The 17164-nt window shown below is 39.0% G+C and overlaps 1 protein-coding gene across 1 annotated transcript in view; it reads right to left on the bottom strand.

Annotated features, from left to right (window-relative positions):
- LOC107273488 (pikachurin) overlaps window positions 1-17164 on the bottom strand; it is a gene marked incomplete at its 5' end in the record, with an annotated part of 43974 nt that overhangs the window by 4699 nt on the left and 22111 nt on the right. The window contains 7 exon segments of the mRNA XM_015751746.1: window positions 166-269; window positions 1232-1477; window positions 1578-1864; window positions 2058-2307; window positions 4932-5155; window positions 6324-6463; window positions 9750-9936. Of these exon segments, the coding sequence (XP_015607232.1) occupies window positions 166-269; window positions 1232-1477; window positions 1578-1864; window positions 2058-2307; window positions 4932-5155; window positions 6324-6463; window positions 9750-9936 (1438 nt within the window).

The raw sequence follows: 17164 nt of genomic DNA, 5'->3' as shown, positions 1-17164 counted from the left end.
CGATATATCTACGTCTTAAACTCATTCCAAGTGCCACCTCAGGCCGTTGCTCTTTTGTAAATTTTAATGAAGTCCGAGCAGAATCGTGGAAGTTGGAATATGGCCACAATGCCCATTACCATGACTTTTCAAAATACTTTTACTATACATAAACTTTAAACTTACCAACGTAGAGACCCGTATCGGTATTAAGTTGTCTCAACTGTCCAGGAGAAGATGCTGAGACTCCTGTACCGCTATCAACCACGAGCGAAGCCCACTGCTTGTTTCTGTGGGACAATAAAAATATTATAAAACTGTATTTACTTTATACCGAAAAAGCTTTGGGATTCTTCATTCTCTTTCTGATCACTCATTTCTCATTTTCTTTGCCGTTTACTCATTTAGCTCTCACGTTCATCTCCCTTGTGCAGTAGAGGTGAAAATTCCACAAAGGAAGAAATTTCTTTTAAAAATGATCCTGTTTACGATTTTATATATATTTTTTTAAATATATCGAACGGCTATAGAATTATGAAGTATTATTAATGAGTGTCTTGCAAGGTATTTCAAATAAGTTATAATAATAGTCTTCAACTTAAGTAGGAATTAACGTACAACAAGGTCGGTGGTATTGTACAGCATCTTTTGAGCTGAATTGGTTCACGTTAAATATTGTTGAGGATGGTCCAAGCAATGTAATCTGATAAATATTTAAGTAAGAATGGTGGATTAGGTAGTGTCTACAGAGCTTGAGAAAGACAGAACGAAATATGAGAGAGAAAGAGAAAGGAGGTAATTTATTAGAGGCTTTTTCGTTTAAGTATACATTTGTGTTGCCATTTCCTTCCTTAATACAGAAAAGGAAAAGGAATAGTCTTTAAGAATAATAATACTTTTAAAAGGGTAGCTACGCTTCAAGGCATACTTGAACAAGAGAATACCAGAGTAAACTCAATGATCAATTAGAGTCTATAATTAAGGTTCCCGGTCAAGGATCATAATAACTAGTCCTCAGTAAATGTATTCGTATACGGTACTAGATATGTTTTAGAGTTATAGAAATTAATAAACAAGAAGAGGGCTCCGTTTCTACGAGAGGTGAAAATAAAAGGATCAAGATTCGAGGGTACAAATAATCGAGTAAGAGAGATTTCGAATGAAAAAGCTATCTTACCTATACAATAATAAATGCCACAGCTCAATCGCGTTTCTGTCATTACATAACAACAATCTCATAAGATAAGCTCACCTAACAGCTCTGACGCGATGCCAAAGATCGTCGTCTAATCTCGTGAGATTGTATCTGAGAACGGCTTCTCCAGAGCCTAGATTATAGGCCAAAGTGAGATAGCCCTGATCTAAGCCGAGAGCAAGGAAATCATCGTTGGCATCCCTCTGCTCCTGGGGATCAGGTTGCCTTCCGCTCCAAAGGAGTAAGCCGCTACTGCTGCTCGCCCTGAATCGCATGTTGATGTCCACTCGGTAGCTTATTATTCTGAAAAGCAGATATTTCGCATCGATCTTCAATAGTCCTCCTTCAGAAAACTGGTACTACGTGAACCTAGCGATGGTTAAGTAGTGCTCCGTCTATTCACCTCTTCATGGTATCTGCATCACTGTAGTGTAGATAACTCTCGCTACCCGAGAAGCTGGGTACGGATTTTTCATATCTAGCCGGTGCAGATGGATCTGGTCTTGGTGGTGAGGGTGTTAATGAAGTGTAATCCGGCGCTGGACAAGGGTGTGGCACTCCAGGACGACAGCGACAGGTGAATCTCTCTCTAAGAGGACGACATTCCGCATCACCGCAAGGTCTAGCTTCGCAGGCATGTCCACAATTTCCAACGTTCACCCCACCAAGAGCTTCAGCCAGGATGCCAACCTGTTCAGAGAACGTGCAATGAATTACCTTCATCAAGTAGTGCTGCATGGTAATGCCGGTAGTCATATAGCCGACGAGAGAACAGAATTTTGATTTATGCATAAATCCTTCATCAGCGGCATACAGAAGACCAATGAAAATTTTCTACGGTATCCTAAAATCAGTGCTTTATTTTCTTTTCAATTCAACTTACTTCTCTACCATTCAGTATAACCGTCTGTATGCATCCAATGAAACTAGCTGTTGTTTTCATTTTCGGTGAATACATGTCCGGGGTCGGCGCACCTCCCAGATAAAGATTCAAGGGCAGGGACAACTGCGTGAATGCTCCTGGTGCCAGGATCTCCTGAGGTGGATCGTCTTCGACTTCTAGCGAAGCTAGACGACCTGTTCTCGACACACGTACTTCCAGCCATTCTCCAAGACGAACCGGCGTCTCACTCCTGGAAATACAATATTCAGATTTAACAATTTTCATACTCCACTTCTTCTCTGTTCTACTTCTACTTCGTGTTTGAGTACAGTCATAATACAATTCGCTGTGCCAGGTCGGCCCGAAATTACAGGAAAGTTTTGATTATGCATGAACACCTCTAATATATAGGAGGTAAAGTTTACGGTAGCATACATATATACTATATATATATATACCATCTAACGTAGCAATACGCGTGGCATACGTTCTAGAAGACAGTAAAGGGATGCTTAGTTACAGGAGGTTTGTTCGGCTTAGACTCACGGAAAGGGATATTCGCTCACGTCGAAGGTACGTTAAATCGCGAACAATCACCAAGATTTATGCCTGTTGTTGAATTAAATGTAAATTTATGAAAGTTCGATACAAGCAATTTTCTTCTCGACTGAAAGTAATATTGAGAAAATATAATTTTCACAGACACGTACTGCTCTTTTAGTGTACTGTATGTATAGGGTGACAGTACTAAATTGTGCCACGTGCATCGGACCCTTGTTACTTTATTCAATTATCTCGTGTTTGTTTTTCTTCTGTATGATAATTCAGGTAAATAAATATTAACAGGGTATACATATAGACGTGATGTTGTGTTCACGATCAGTAAACGACTGGCTTACGCTGGTCCTGAAGTACGAACGGAATATTCCTGAAATTCCAGTAACCCCTTTAACGCAACGTCACGTTCGAGCACAAATGAAATTCGTTGCACGTCAACTCGTCGACGATGCTCGTGAAAATTGGCAAAATTTTCCAAAGATAACGGACTCTTCCTACGCCGCTTGAAATAACTCGAGAGCGAATCCAGATGTAAAACGAACGTCTTGAGAATAGTCGATACAGGGTCAAGGTGGAATATTAATGGCGAATGAATAAGCTCAAGAGAGAAAAGAGATCTGTTAATAATCAGTATTTCGAAGAGTATCGGGAATTGTAAGAGGTATAAAGGGTAGCGGTGAGTGGAGATGAGACAGTGAAGTAAAATGAGGAATACGTTCGCAGTCCTTTATGCAGGTTCGTAAGGGGTTCAAAAGTGAATGTAAAAAAACTGAGAGCTTTTAATCCGGCGTTAAGCCCTTGTGATGAAAAACCAATAGGAGCCAAAAGGGCTGGGAGTTATAAAGCTCGAAGTACTGTACCCCTTCAATCCCACGAAGTGAATGCGAATAAAGTTTGCACTTGGATATTCTGGGTAGGGATGAACTACGCGCGAAAGCTGCGGTCCTGAGAACCCTGGAAACCCGAGGGCGATTAGACTCGTCGAACATTTCATAATTTAAAGGGGAAATCGAAGAGTATTTGGATAGAGGGAGTGAGAAGTAATAACGCAGTGAATCATTAACATTGTCGAAGCAAGAACGGGGAGAGAAGAGAGTAACAGGAAAGACTTTAGTCGATCCGAGTCATTATTTTTTATCTCCTGTTTTTTAAAATTATTTTATAAATTTTTTATCGCTTTCATATTCACTAATAAAACTTGAAAGTATCTATAGTTCTGTACCTTACATATACTATGTACTCAATCAATATTGTATTGTTGGTCCATTGGAAATTTAAAAAATGGCACATTTTTAGACTTATGGCGATCAATTTATCGTTTAGTCGTTTCTCTATACAATATACATATTGGGTATGTTTACTATATATACATATAGATATACATTTACTATATATAATACTCAATGATTTCGCTCTACGGTCAATTGCGTTAAAGGCTACACGAGATTTAATTTATTATTTACGCAGGGGTCGTAACGAACAGATTATTTTTAAAAATTTGCTAACGTGATTTCCAATTAAAATTTCCACACGCGCACTCGTAGCGCTATGACAATTCATTTTTCATTACCCATATCGAAAAACGTGGTAATGTGCTACAAAAAATTCATGAAACAGACAAAATTGTTTTTTTCTACGTTAAATAACGCGTATCCAAATGGCTATGTAGACACAATGGGCATTAAAACGTATTGAAGGACCGTGAGCTTCGAATTCTTATTATGCATTCATATTCTATTTTTTGATAACTGTCCAGCCGTACAATGCAAACGTGACCTACTTTAATGAACAGATAAAAAAAATAAAATGAAAATCTTCCGCTGACTTCCTAGAGCCAACAGGACGCAATGGTTTGAATTATAAATCGGCATAGAAGAGTCTTAAAAATTCATTCTGCCGCATTTTCCTACACTTTACAAACTACGTATCTATTCAATCCAGTCGTGCACGGTTGTATGTGCACTTAGATAGGTAGGTAGGTAGATAGATGGATAGTCAGAATAGGTAAATATATTGTATGTAAACGCGATACATGCAAGTAGCATTATTCCCCGAGACGTGAATCAAGCCGGGTCCATCTGCGCCGGCGTACTTCATCCTTGTCGATTACCTTCCTCCACAAATCCTGAATCATATTTCTCCTGCTGAAGGAGATTAAATAATCGGCTTTGCAAGGACCTTCGGAATATAATTGCAATTTCATGGTAGAGCCATCAAGGCGGAAGCTGTACTGGACCCATGACGGGGATAAAGCGATCGTCGTTCATACACGTGGATCCTAGTAGAGTGGTGTTGGACGTGCAAGGATTAGCGTACCTCAAAGTGGCAGGACCAGTTCCCAGGTCGAAGGTAAATTGCACGTGTCCCGCGGAGAGATAGAGTGCAATAAAATCACCGGTGGCATCGCTGTGATGTCCGTTATAGAGAACCACACCGTCGGGAGCAGTAGGTTTTAGCGTGACGGCCAATTCCAGCCAGGATAGGGAGGTATCGGCTAATCCGGGATACCTTAAATACGAGGACCCATTGAAGGACGGCACCTAGAAATAAGAAAAAATTAGATCCACCTATAATCCGTACTTTCATCCGGATACCTCATTCTTCCCCACGAAAATATCCTTGCGATTAACAGTCGTAGGACAGTAACGACCCTGCCGACTGCTGTGCCCGACGCATACAATTTCATCCCAACGATATCCACGAGTGTCAATATTTTTACTATCCGTATAAAAAATGTAGCAGGAAGTAGGTAGGTCCAGGCAATTTAATTCACCCAGCAGCCCCACCACTGGCGTGACGTATTACAACATAAATATAGCACCCACGCCATCTGTGGTTGGTTTCTTCCATCTGGACCGAGGAGAGCTTAAATATTTGCAAAATATTGCCAGAAGGTGAATAGAGGAAGAATAAAAATTATGCAAAGAGTCTTCAGTCGGGAAAAAGAATATTACGTCCCGCCCTAAAGAGACACCACTGCCTGAATGCTATCAAGGTTTACTTTCTGCGGAGTCGGCGAAAGTAATATACGTCAACGGTCTATATCAATTTCGTCCGATATCATATAGGCAATGGTCGCTGCTCCCTCCCCGGACATTATCATTACTCACAGGAAGCTCTACTTTTCTTCGCGCTGAATCATGAAAACGAATACGCTCCCACCATCTTCCCAATCTATCGCCCCTTCGTTAACGTTAAGCTGCCAGCTCGTCTCCCTTCGACCTTTCATGGATCTTCCTCTCCCCTCGAATTCAACTGACGCCCCCTACAATGCTTCTTCATCGAATACTATTGTACCATGACTACCGAACAGTGCATTTAAAGGGGATTGGACGTTGCACAGTTTCTAGGTGGAGAGCTTTCATTTTCAAAGCTTCACAAACCTTCTGCGAGTCGCATTGTCGTGCATAGCAATGTGGCTGTTTAATCGTGCACGATGAAGCAAGACGTTAGAACTCAAGACATGGGGACTATGTGTGTATTTTAGACGCTTGGATATGACTTCTTGCCACGTGGTACCAAGTTGTCCTAGAAGATGCTCTTTACAGAGTGTTATTTGTTATACGATCTTCCAAGCAGACTCAAGCATTATTCTAAACTAAATAAACGGACCTCCCGCTAATCGCTCCAATTTAGTAGGAGCCCCTTGGCACTTCGCAAGGAAAACATTGAATTTTGCGCTATCTTGGAGATTGAGACTGCACTCACCTGAAGGTCAACTCGAGTTTCACATAGGTCGCCTGTGTAACCGAGAGGACAGAGACAGACGGCCGTGTCCCCACCGGTAGTCAAGCATTTTCCACCATGGGAACAAGGTACCTTACTGCACCTGTCGGCCGTGCATTCCTCTGAAACAAGAATGCATTAAAAAAATACAATAAAATCGTATCGAGCGGTGACTATAATAAAAATGGGAAATAAAGTTTTTTGCATGTTTAATGACTGCACGCAATAGCCGTAAGGTTCCTTGTTATTCTCTCGGGTATTTTATTTGATGTTAGCCTTTGCCAAACGTAGTACCGTGTAATAATAGATTTGTAGTAAAAGCATTGTCCGACGTATCGATCCGTTACACCGTATAGATGATATACAGATTCTCGATGGAATAAAAACTTCTTTGTATGACTGAAATTTCTTACCAGTCGTTGGGTATAGATATAAAATATATAAATTAAAGTGTCAGAAGTTTAGCAATGTAAAACGTCCATTGTGAAAAGTGTAGCAGTAGGGGTAGGACTGATAGTGATTACAATTAACAATCAAGCAGAATAGAAGACGGTGACGATATTAAAATTAAAATAGTTCCGCGGCAGGTTCCAGGTGGAAAGTAGAAATGCCCAAGTCAGGTCTGGCTGCGGGCTCGATCAATATGAGCCAAGGTGAGCCGGTGGTGGTTTGCCCTGGTCTCCTGTGTAGCTGTTTGCAGGAACAGGGGGCGGTGGTATAGAATGTAGGTAGAATATCAGGAAGACTAAGGGAGGGCGGCGTAGGAGCCATGGTAGGAAAATGCTATCTTAAGACAGTAGGGTGCACCAGCACCAAGCAGCACCCTATCCGATTAGCTGGAGAAACTAGGGTTAGCAAGGTAATGCCTTGTAGACGCGCAGAGCAAGGAGATGACAAACAAATTTGGCATAGCGTTACTTCCCTTCGCCATTTTCATCCCCAAGGGCAGAAAATCTACGATCAAACTGGTAAATTAGGAATTGTGAAAAGGTGACTTCCCGCAAATTAGAAAGCTCAGAATTGGACTAGATAAACGATCGGCAGCAATCTCCAAGGAAACAAATTTCTCAATGTCATCCGGGGTGGTAAAAGTAGCAGAGACTGTACCGGAAGCTGAATCGATTCCGGCTGAAGAAATCGATGATAAACTTAGTTAGGCAGTAAATAGAAAGGGTGTAAGTAAACTCGATGGCGGTGGTGGTGTTATCGGTAGGCTCTTTGATAAGAGGTTAAATTCGTATAACCTTGTTGAGACAGACGACAGGTACTCATTGACCTTTGAACTTTGGGTTGAGGATTGTACTTGGTACGACAAGGCATCTCGACTACCTTTGTTCTCCTCTTTGTACAATTACTTTAGACTCTCTCTGTTAAGTTCCTTCCAACTTTGCTCGCTGGAGCGCCACCGTCGCCGTCATTCCTTTTATAAAAACACTTTTAATCGCTGTAAAATGAACATTGAGAATGACTGTTCTCGTCTGAGGTGCTAAAAAGGCACGAGGAACGAAGCCAAATTGTGATCCTTCCAATCCTTTTAATTTTTCTTTAAAATTCACACTTATTTCTGTAGCTATGTACTAACTCTATGAATCAGTAACGACCTACTTTCCTGAGGGCTTTATGGTCGGAAGTTAGGTGCTATATTGGATGCAATTCTCAATGCAAATAGTTCTGGCGTCTCTGTCACGAATTACATTGGATATGGATTTTGAAATTGCTCCATCCACAGAATATCTTCTTCCTGTATTTTCTTCCCAGTGATCTTCCTCATGGAATTCTTAGACTTTCTATACCTTTGAATAAAATAATTTCCTTTAGGGAATTCTTTCTGGGTGGATTCCTTCGTCCGATTTTACTTTAATCAGCTCCGGTGGTTATTGCTGCAATTCTATCAGGGAACCAATAATCAATTGTCAATATTTGCAGTTCCTGGTAGTCATCGGATTACGAATATGCAACAGCTGTATTATGATCACCAAAGCGCATACAATAAATGTCTATCAATTATGTGCATCATCTCCAGCGGATACAACGAAGCACTTTATGATATTCAGGTGTGTAAATATATTTACGTTTTTTTTAAATTTCCCTATATTTTTTATCCTAAGTTTCCAAAAAATCCTTTGTTAGTCTTTTAAGTTTGTTGCATGCGGAATAAATAAATTCTTCTGTATTCGACATACTTAACACATTGTTGAACGGGAGATTTATGCAGAAACTGATACTCGCGGCCGGCTAGTTTTCATACAAGCCATTTTCAATGTGTATGTGAATAAATCCCCGTTCCACGGAATTCAGATAACAAAAGACGTATTGATAAGTCTCCGGTGAACAATGTGGTAACTAAATTTTGGAAACAAGACATTAAATTTAATGACATTTTTGTATGAAATTTGGAAAAAAACTCAAATAACACAGCTCACATGCTTTTGCAATTTTGGATAATTGATAGCTTTTGATTAGATTAAAATTTAATTTTTTTTACAAAATATTTATATGTTTGCGTATACGCTACGGTTCTGACTTCTAGAGTAGAATTTTTCACTCCCATATTCTTTCTACTCTTAAAAGACTCGTTTTTTTAAGCGGATGGGACACGGCATCGGTCGACTTTCATCTTTTTAAGCTACCGACACTTTATCTGTCAAAGCGACATCAAGTGTCTAGTTGAAGAATATTCGGATGGAGTCTGAAAATGCACTAGTGACCATTGTGTTTGGTGACCTAGCATGCTATCAAAGGTTTGATGTTTATCGCAGAATCACAAGCTATATCCTTACGACGCAGCTTCCACAAAAGCTCCATTCGAAAAGCATTCCATCCCGATACAATTTCAATTGCAATATGTACAAATTGCTTGAGCCCTTTGAAGAGAATCGAAATGACAGAAACGTCAGTTCGATCGAAGAAATTCACATGTCCCTTTTATGCCAATTGATATGCGTTCAAATCGGTCGTCAGTTTATCATGATTAATTGCGATCATAGAAAATCGAATGGATTTTTTATATCTATATTAAGCGTGTAAAATTTTTATTTGACTATTGCAGTAAATTTAATAAATACACGAGAACACCACTAATGAAAGGTTCCGCTAAAATTTTGTGTCGATCACAGGTAACAAGCATCAATTGAGACTAAAAAATTTTTAGAAACCCAAAAAATTTTGAAGAACCAACGTTCCGTGCGAATTCAATGATTTTATAAAAATTTTACAAAAAATTCGATTACAGTTTTTTTCTATATTAGTTAATTTCAACATGCATGCTTCACTCTCGTTCTCTGAATTTAATATTATATTTGGGCAAACGTATTGGTGGCTTTTGAAACATGAAGCCACCCATATACATATATCTATGGGAATATATGCATTATGAGATAACCATAGCATGCATACGTCAATCCTTACCAACGTCAAATCCATTTGCAGCATCCCCTTGTGGAGCAAGTGGAAAACGATAGCGATGCTCGTTGGCTTCCAGATGTCGGACGCAACCCCTAAATCCGCTCCTCACCGAAAGTCTTTCCAAGCCGGTTGTATTTCCGGGGCCTCCAACAAACAGTGGTTCCCTGAAGGTAATCCTTGAGAACAAACCCTGTAATCAGACAGATACGTTAAATCTCTAATTCAGAAAATACACGTGCTGAACTGGACCAGTAAAACTGAACATAATGTTTTTAGCAAGAACCATACACAAAAAGAAATAGAAAAAAGAAGAAAAGTAAAGCAAAAATTTTTAATGATCGTCAACATTAAAGCAGAGAGGCGTTACTTTTGTCAGGGTAAATTTGACAACAACGTGCCACGTGGAAGGTACCTCGCGAAGACTGTTTCCTCTTCTTAACCTGACTGGCTTCGTTTATCCTGGAAAACCGAAATCTTTAACCCTCGTGTACATCGCTTAAGAGTTATACCTGCACAGTGGGTATCACATTGTATGTGCTATTCTATATACATTATGGAAAACTGTGTGTACCAATGAAATACCTATAATCGTTCCTATAGGCGATTCTGAAAAAAATGTATATATAGACGCAGGTACGCAGGTATATGCCTGCGCGGAAAAGTGATTGGACTCAACGATCGATAGCAGCAGCCTCGTGTCCTGGAGAGCAGGTAGAGATAGGTAGGTATACAAAGGATATGTTAAAAACGGATACCGTCAACAAGGTTATATCGAAGTTTTTGAGAATATCATCTATATGTACTATTCGGCTAGATTTCCTGTGCTTTGTGACTAGTCTTAGTTTAGTCAAATGAAAAAAACCAAGATACCTAGACTATACTATAATTAAACAGATTTGGCGAGTACATATATAGGTAGGTACATGCGCTAGGCTAGTCCGTTTCCTTGGTAAATGGTAAAAGGATCGCTGGCAAATGGATAAAAGGGACCAAGTAGAATAGAACTGAAAAGCAAGCAAACTGGTCAGACTTCAACCTACATGGAATGGGAGTGATCGGTAATTGAATGAAAGTGCTCGATTACCATTAACCGTTCGACCTATGTATGTTCCCTCCATTTTCTGTACTCTCTTAAAAGTTGCATATATGCTATGTATATATAGTGTATATACCTATACGTGGAATGCCTGGGGACTACTGCAGACGAAGAAAACAATTTCCTCGCAGCCAGAAAGACAGAGGAGAAAAAAAGAAGCGAGGACGAGAAAAGTCCTGAAAATCCACAGTACTTGGCAGAAAAGGTGGTCAATCGGAAATCGGTGATATTCAACGAAACTTCTTACAGACCTTGATCCCGTCGTTATAAGAGACGAGATTGGAAAGGGGAGAGCTGATCGATATTTTGACAATATCCAGCGTCTATAATCCAGATTTCAAAACTATCGAATAATTAATCGCAATATAAAATAAATTAACAAAAAACCATGCATTTCGATAATATATCAATTACAAAAATTGCTAGAAATTAATTAATTGAAATAAACATTTATTTTTAATCGAGTATAACTTTAATTAAATTTACGATAATATTTTAATATACTGTATCAATTTATATACAATTATATTATCATATATAAATACTTTAAGAAATCTACGACCGACGTTGATTTCTCGATTTATTTATTACACGGATAAATACGAAAGTCTTATATCAGTTCCTAGTAAATCTAAACGCAAAGTAACTCGAGTGAGCTTGGCTTTACGTAGTAAGTGAATTACGTCGGTCAATAGTCAGCCTGCACGATCCCACCAAAAGGTATACCGTAACAAGTAGCACAGTCAGTACATGCGCCAGACATGCTCTTTACTAACAGCTCAAACTAGTGCACAGTATGTCGACAAGGTACGCGCATCTAAGTTAATGCACTTCCAAAAGTGCTAGGATTTAGCACGAAGTGAAAATTGCATATAAACGTCATATAAAGGAAAAACTGGAAACTAGTAGCAAGTCAATGTTTACGTTACTTGTTACAGTTGTATGAAAGTACACGGATCGAGTTCCGGTGTCGTCATTGCTCTTGAGCCATCCGTAAAGTTCGACCTTACCTTATATATAGTACATATATGTATGTATATATATACATATAGTACCTAAATACCTTTGACTCTTATTACCCTATATCCATTCCGTTTATGTGGGACTAGGTGTTACAGGAAATGGTAGATGTGGGTAGTAGGATTTCTCTTAGAATAGATAAACCGAGGGTTCGATAAGGATTGATTAATTTCATCGTATATATTAAACCGAGCGACTGACCAACAAATTTACCGTACGAATTACAACCAAGACAGTGATTGGGTGTGCCTATAATTTTTTTCATTGTATATATTACAATTTTTCTCAATTCCTTGGTATTTAATAAAAAACTGATAAAAATGATAATGGGAAAATTGTAGACTCGCTAGACTATGGGCATTATTTTTTGGACACTGAGTGCTTAATGGCGCTTGCGTAAAGTACCCTCATATCAAAAGCCATTCCAACATTTCTGCAGATAGTTTCAGGGTAAACAATATCCTTCAAAAAATACACAAAATTAGCCAAAAGTGCTTCGCTTGGATGATCTCCAAATTTTGAAGTTCTGGATAAACTAATTAGCTCCTATTATTTTCCAATCGCTTGTCCAATTTTAATAGTACACCCTATAGGCAATCTGTCTCTAGGCATTATCCCTGTACAGGTACTATACGCTATTCTCTTTATACTACCGTACTACTATGCTCTGTGCTCCGTGTCTGCACGCTTGAAGTGATTACAAACAGGGTGTAGATTTGGTCCAGGACTGTAACGTTACTTAGGGGTGGGATCGCAACAGGATGACCGTGGTTAACGAGCGTAATACCTAATAGCAGTTAATCTCCCTGTATGCAGGAACGTATTATCGTTATTTCATGGTCAGTCGGTATACGAAATTTTGCTATGTAACAATGATAACCGGTAAATCAAAGCTATGTAGGATCGTTGGAATTAGGTATATCCAGGTATAGGGTATTATTATACAACAATAAATTAATAATAGGGTATTATTATACAACTATAATTCGGGTAACACATAAAATCTAGTTTGATGGATAAGGTGAAAGTAATGTATTACTTTATATTAAAAATGACTGAAACGTACAGCTTATCGCTCTTGATTCTCTAATAACGAAAATATATTTATTCCATGAATCCATTGAAGTTTTTCGTGCCAGGTATACGTGAATCTTTTGAATTCACGTTCAAGCTGAATAACAATTCTCCAGGCATTCGGGTACCGGCATCTCGAATCCCTTACTAAACTCGTTGAAGTCGTGTTGATTTATCGGGGACTCTCAGTGAGAAATGATACTCGAAGATTGCCATAAAAAATTCGTGGGTCCTGAAAATTTTTCCCGTAAATAATTATGCCTGTAATAATAATTGCATTCCGTGTGGTAGCCCTTGGAAATTTTAACGAGTACTGGTGATCTCGAGTCTTAGATTAAGGGGGAGGGAGGGAGGGAGAGAGAAGTTGGGGAAAGGAAAAATAATAAAGGGTCCCGAAAGCTGTATCGTTTGGTCCATTAACATTTCATTCAGAAAAATTGCGCCGGAAAAGGAATATACTGTTTTAAGAAAAGCGTCGGAAAGCTTTTTCATTCAACGCGAAGGTTACTTCGCTTGCACGCCGGTGTTCAAACTTATTACGAAACAATTTGCAAGTATTAGGAGAGAGCGAGAGAATTGAGACGGAATTGTGAGACAGGAGAGAGGGACGCCGAGAGAAAATGAGGTATGGGGAGAAGGAGAGAAGAGAGAGAGAGAAAGAGAGTTAAGTCGAAAGCTCTAAAGAAAGAAGCTATAAGCTCTTAGTATAGGCGAAGGAGCTTTTCGAAGCATTTAGATCATAACGAGTGAACTTTATTAAAGTTACATTCTGTACCGAGTCTATAATACGTACTCGGATTTGAATTTCTATGTACATAAAGCCTAAAGCTGCGTCATCGTGAATTAATCTTTTGATCAATGGCAATCAGTTCTCGTGTAAGCGTTACGATCGAGTTTGGACAATTCAAAAGTAGTTTCAATTTATATTACAGCCGAGCAACCTGCAACGTGTAACCCTGCAATACAGGGTATGACGAATGATAATAAAAATTTCAAAAATCGAACGACAGTCTAATTAAACTGTATACCCATTACAAGTTCACGAGTAGCTTTCTATATCTGTATGATATGATAATGATTTACTTTCTTAATCCTTGCTCAATATACAACGAGAAATATTTTCAAATAATCAAAACAATCCGTCAGTCAGTAGATACGATCTATTGATTGGAAGTCCGAAATAATAAAAAAAAAATATTATCTGTATCCGACGCTAAGGGACTTACGGAAACCCCTCGTGAATTCGGCTACAATAAATATATTTAATGAATTTCATTGAATTTATCCAGTACGTAGGATGAGAGTGGTTGCTTCCAAATTACAATAAAAATAACCATAGGTGAAGAAATTTTCAAATTTTTACTGTATACAAATTGATAAAATTCAATGGTATATAGCGTATGCCATAGGCCCAGAAAGTTTTACTCCATGCTATACAGAATACATGTACCTTCCTCTTTTCAAGAAGGATATTAATACTCTTATCTATTTGGAGTGAACCAATCTTGGCAATGGTTCCTCCCCTTGATTAGTTCTACTGGGTGCGGCCGGCTTGTCGATAGGGCTGCTTTTCAACCCCTTTAATCATTTATCTCTATATGTCTGGCCGCCATTTATAAATCGCCGCTTGAGCCTCTTAAGCCGCTGTTCCTAGGTACATATGTACTTCTCGTCTGACAATGAAGATATACCAGAGTACGTACGAGTGCTATTCAGGCATACAGTGGTAGCACCCTGGATTACATATGGGGGTCTGTCAGTTTTCAGATACGTGACGTCACAGTACTTAATCTGATAGAATGCCACTTATCGTCTATGGCGAGGCGTCTAAACAGAGCGTTACCTTACAGAGTAAATTGTGTTTTCTATATGCGTAAGCATATATGAATTTACGTACACATATGTATATTCATATATACGTGACACATGCCAGGGGATGATTTTTATGAAGTTCACTGCGAAACCCTTTTACCATTGTTTTTATTTACAGGGTTTATTATATTCCAATTTTGTTTGCATACCTCAGATCTTTTGTACTTCTGTCTACAGAATTTCTACCTCTACCTTAACACCCACGGAGCTGCATATTTCTGTGATACGAGTACACGTGCGATGTTCTTCCTCTTTCAGTAAAAATTTCATCGAAAAATTTTAGCTTCCAACGTCGTCTGACAACTTGAGAAAGTAAAGTACTTTTCTTAGAAAGAGAGACGTCGTCGATAGTCGTATCAATGACGCGACATCTCTTCTCGACTGATAAGACTCTACAGGGTGCTCCAGTTCGACGAGAAGTTCGGTTAAGTAAATCCATTAATTCGACAGGAAATAATGGTAACTCAACCTAACCTGACTAAGAGCTCTTTCGTCATTTTAAAAAATTGGAAAGAAAAGGTTTTCCATTGAAATTGTTTTCTCGACGTGAATACTAAAAGCTTCCTGGTTTTGAATGCTCTGAATTTTTTTATACATTTCCGGTTAGACAGGGACAACGTAAAAGACAATACGTTGTTCGTTCGATCGTAGAAGGAAGTGCCAATATTGATCACAGTGTTAAAGACAACGTAGTACTTGTACAGGGATATTCAGACAAAATGCACCATCTGAGGTTAATCTGTCTATTTGAATTTGGCTTTGGTCGATGCGCTTGTAGTGACGAACTCGGTATATTTCATACAGCAATGCGAATTCTGGAAATTGACGTCATAAAGATAAGCTTCGTTTGCACACCTGACTCGGTCCAAAATATAAACGGGAACTACCGAACGTCCATTAGCATTAATTTCAAGGCATATCCCTGCTCGGCAAATACGTTTGTCAAATTTTTGTAATTCTCAGGTTAACGCGATATAACGAGACAGAATTTACATAGCTGACGTGCAATTAGTAAAAGATATGTTCGCTAAGCCATTTTATATTGTTACGCTTATGATCCTTTGGTCTTTTTTGTTTACTGACTTTTATCTTTCATTTTGCTTCGCGTACCCTATTGCCTTATCTATACCATAACCGTTTCTACTGGACCAGCGGCTAGTGCTGTTTCACGTGAACTTGAAGACTTTAAGACTGGCCACAAATCCAGGACATTCGACTTCGTCTACGAGGTTCCAGACCAGTTGCAGCCACTTCGCACGGCAGCGATTCGGTAGTACTTGGGACCAGGGGTTCTTCTATAGTTGACAGACGTCCAGTCATTGCGCCACACGGATCATCTGTTCATCCCCCACTAACCTGAAGATCAACTTCACGTCCTGCCACCATGACCAGAACTGTCCCCTAGTTGGGTATCGGAGGAACTACCATCCTTGCCGGACCCTGAACCTCGCCGATCCTGGTTGTCAACCTTCATCAGTTTCCGTCCAACCTTGGATTCCCATTACCGTTCATCTTGTCTATGTTGTTGTTCCTCACAAATTTCCATGAAATTCTTGTTTATTCGTAGAGTGATAACAGCCAATTTCGTCGTCCAATTTGAGCATCGAAAGATTATGGGTACGTCAGAATCCTCAGGAATCTCTTCTCACTGTCCGGTGCATTCACGTTTGACGTCTACGAGTTATTAATTTTTAAATTGATAAAAATCTTCGAATACTTATCAGTTTGTAATGTCAACTTTTAATAAGCAAACGAACCAGTCCAGAATTTCTGCTCGGCTGATTGTTCTATTTAATCTAATCTTGTAAGCCACTGTCGTTTTCCTCAGTTTTATATAACAGACAATGTATAGTCGTCTGCCGACATCGGACTCCTAAGTTAGATATAACTGTAATCCATATAAGACAAGACTTTTCCACGTCTAAGCTCAGGGATTTGTTAAAAAGGAGTCCGACCTCGGACAACGACCATAGTGACAGTTATTACAGTTTCCCTTAACAGTGTAAGAAAACATGAAAATCTTTTGCTGAGACAGTATTATCTTATTCCGTGCTTCTCGAATCCTATCGAATCTTTTGCCTGAGTCAACAACCGCTGAACTGGCTAAAGCGTAAATCTGCAATGTGGTTTCTCGTCGATTCTCCCTTTAATCATTCCAGCGTTATACAAATTCGACATTTATCTTACTCGTGAATATTCTATCAACTTCCGTCATGCTGTGCTATTTTCTATTAATTTCCAATAATTTAAATTATTTTCTATACTGTTCACCGCTGATTTTATAATTTTTTTACTCCTTTGCATAGTTGCTTGCTCAGTTTTCTTTTTCTTTTCAGTATACGTACTGAGTTTCATT

This window comes from Cephus cinctus, unplaced genomic scaffold, assembly GCF_000341935.2.
Source record: "Cephus cinctus unplaced genomic scaffold, Ccin1 Ccin1_scaffold1623, whole genome shotgun sequence".
Taxonomy (NCBI): Eukaryota; Metazoa; Arthropoda; class Insecta; order Hymenoptera; family Cephidae; genus Cephus; species Cephus cinctus.
The sequence above is the reverse complement of the archived record's forward strand: the minus strand, read 5'-3'. Positions and strand labels throughout refer to the sequence as shown.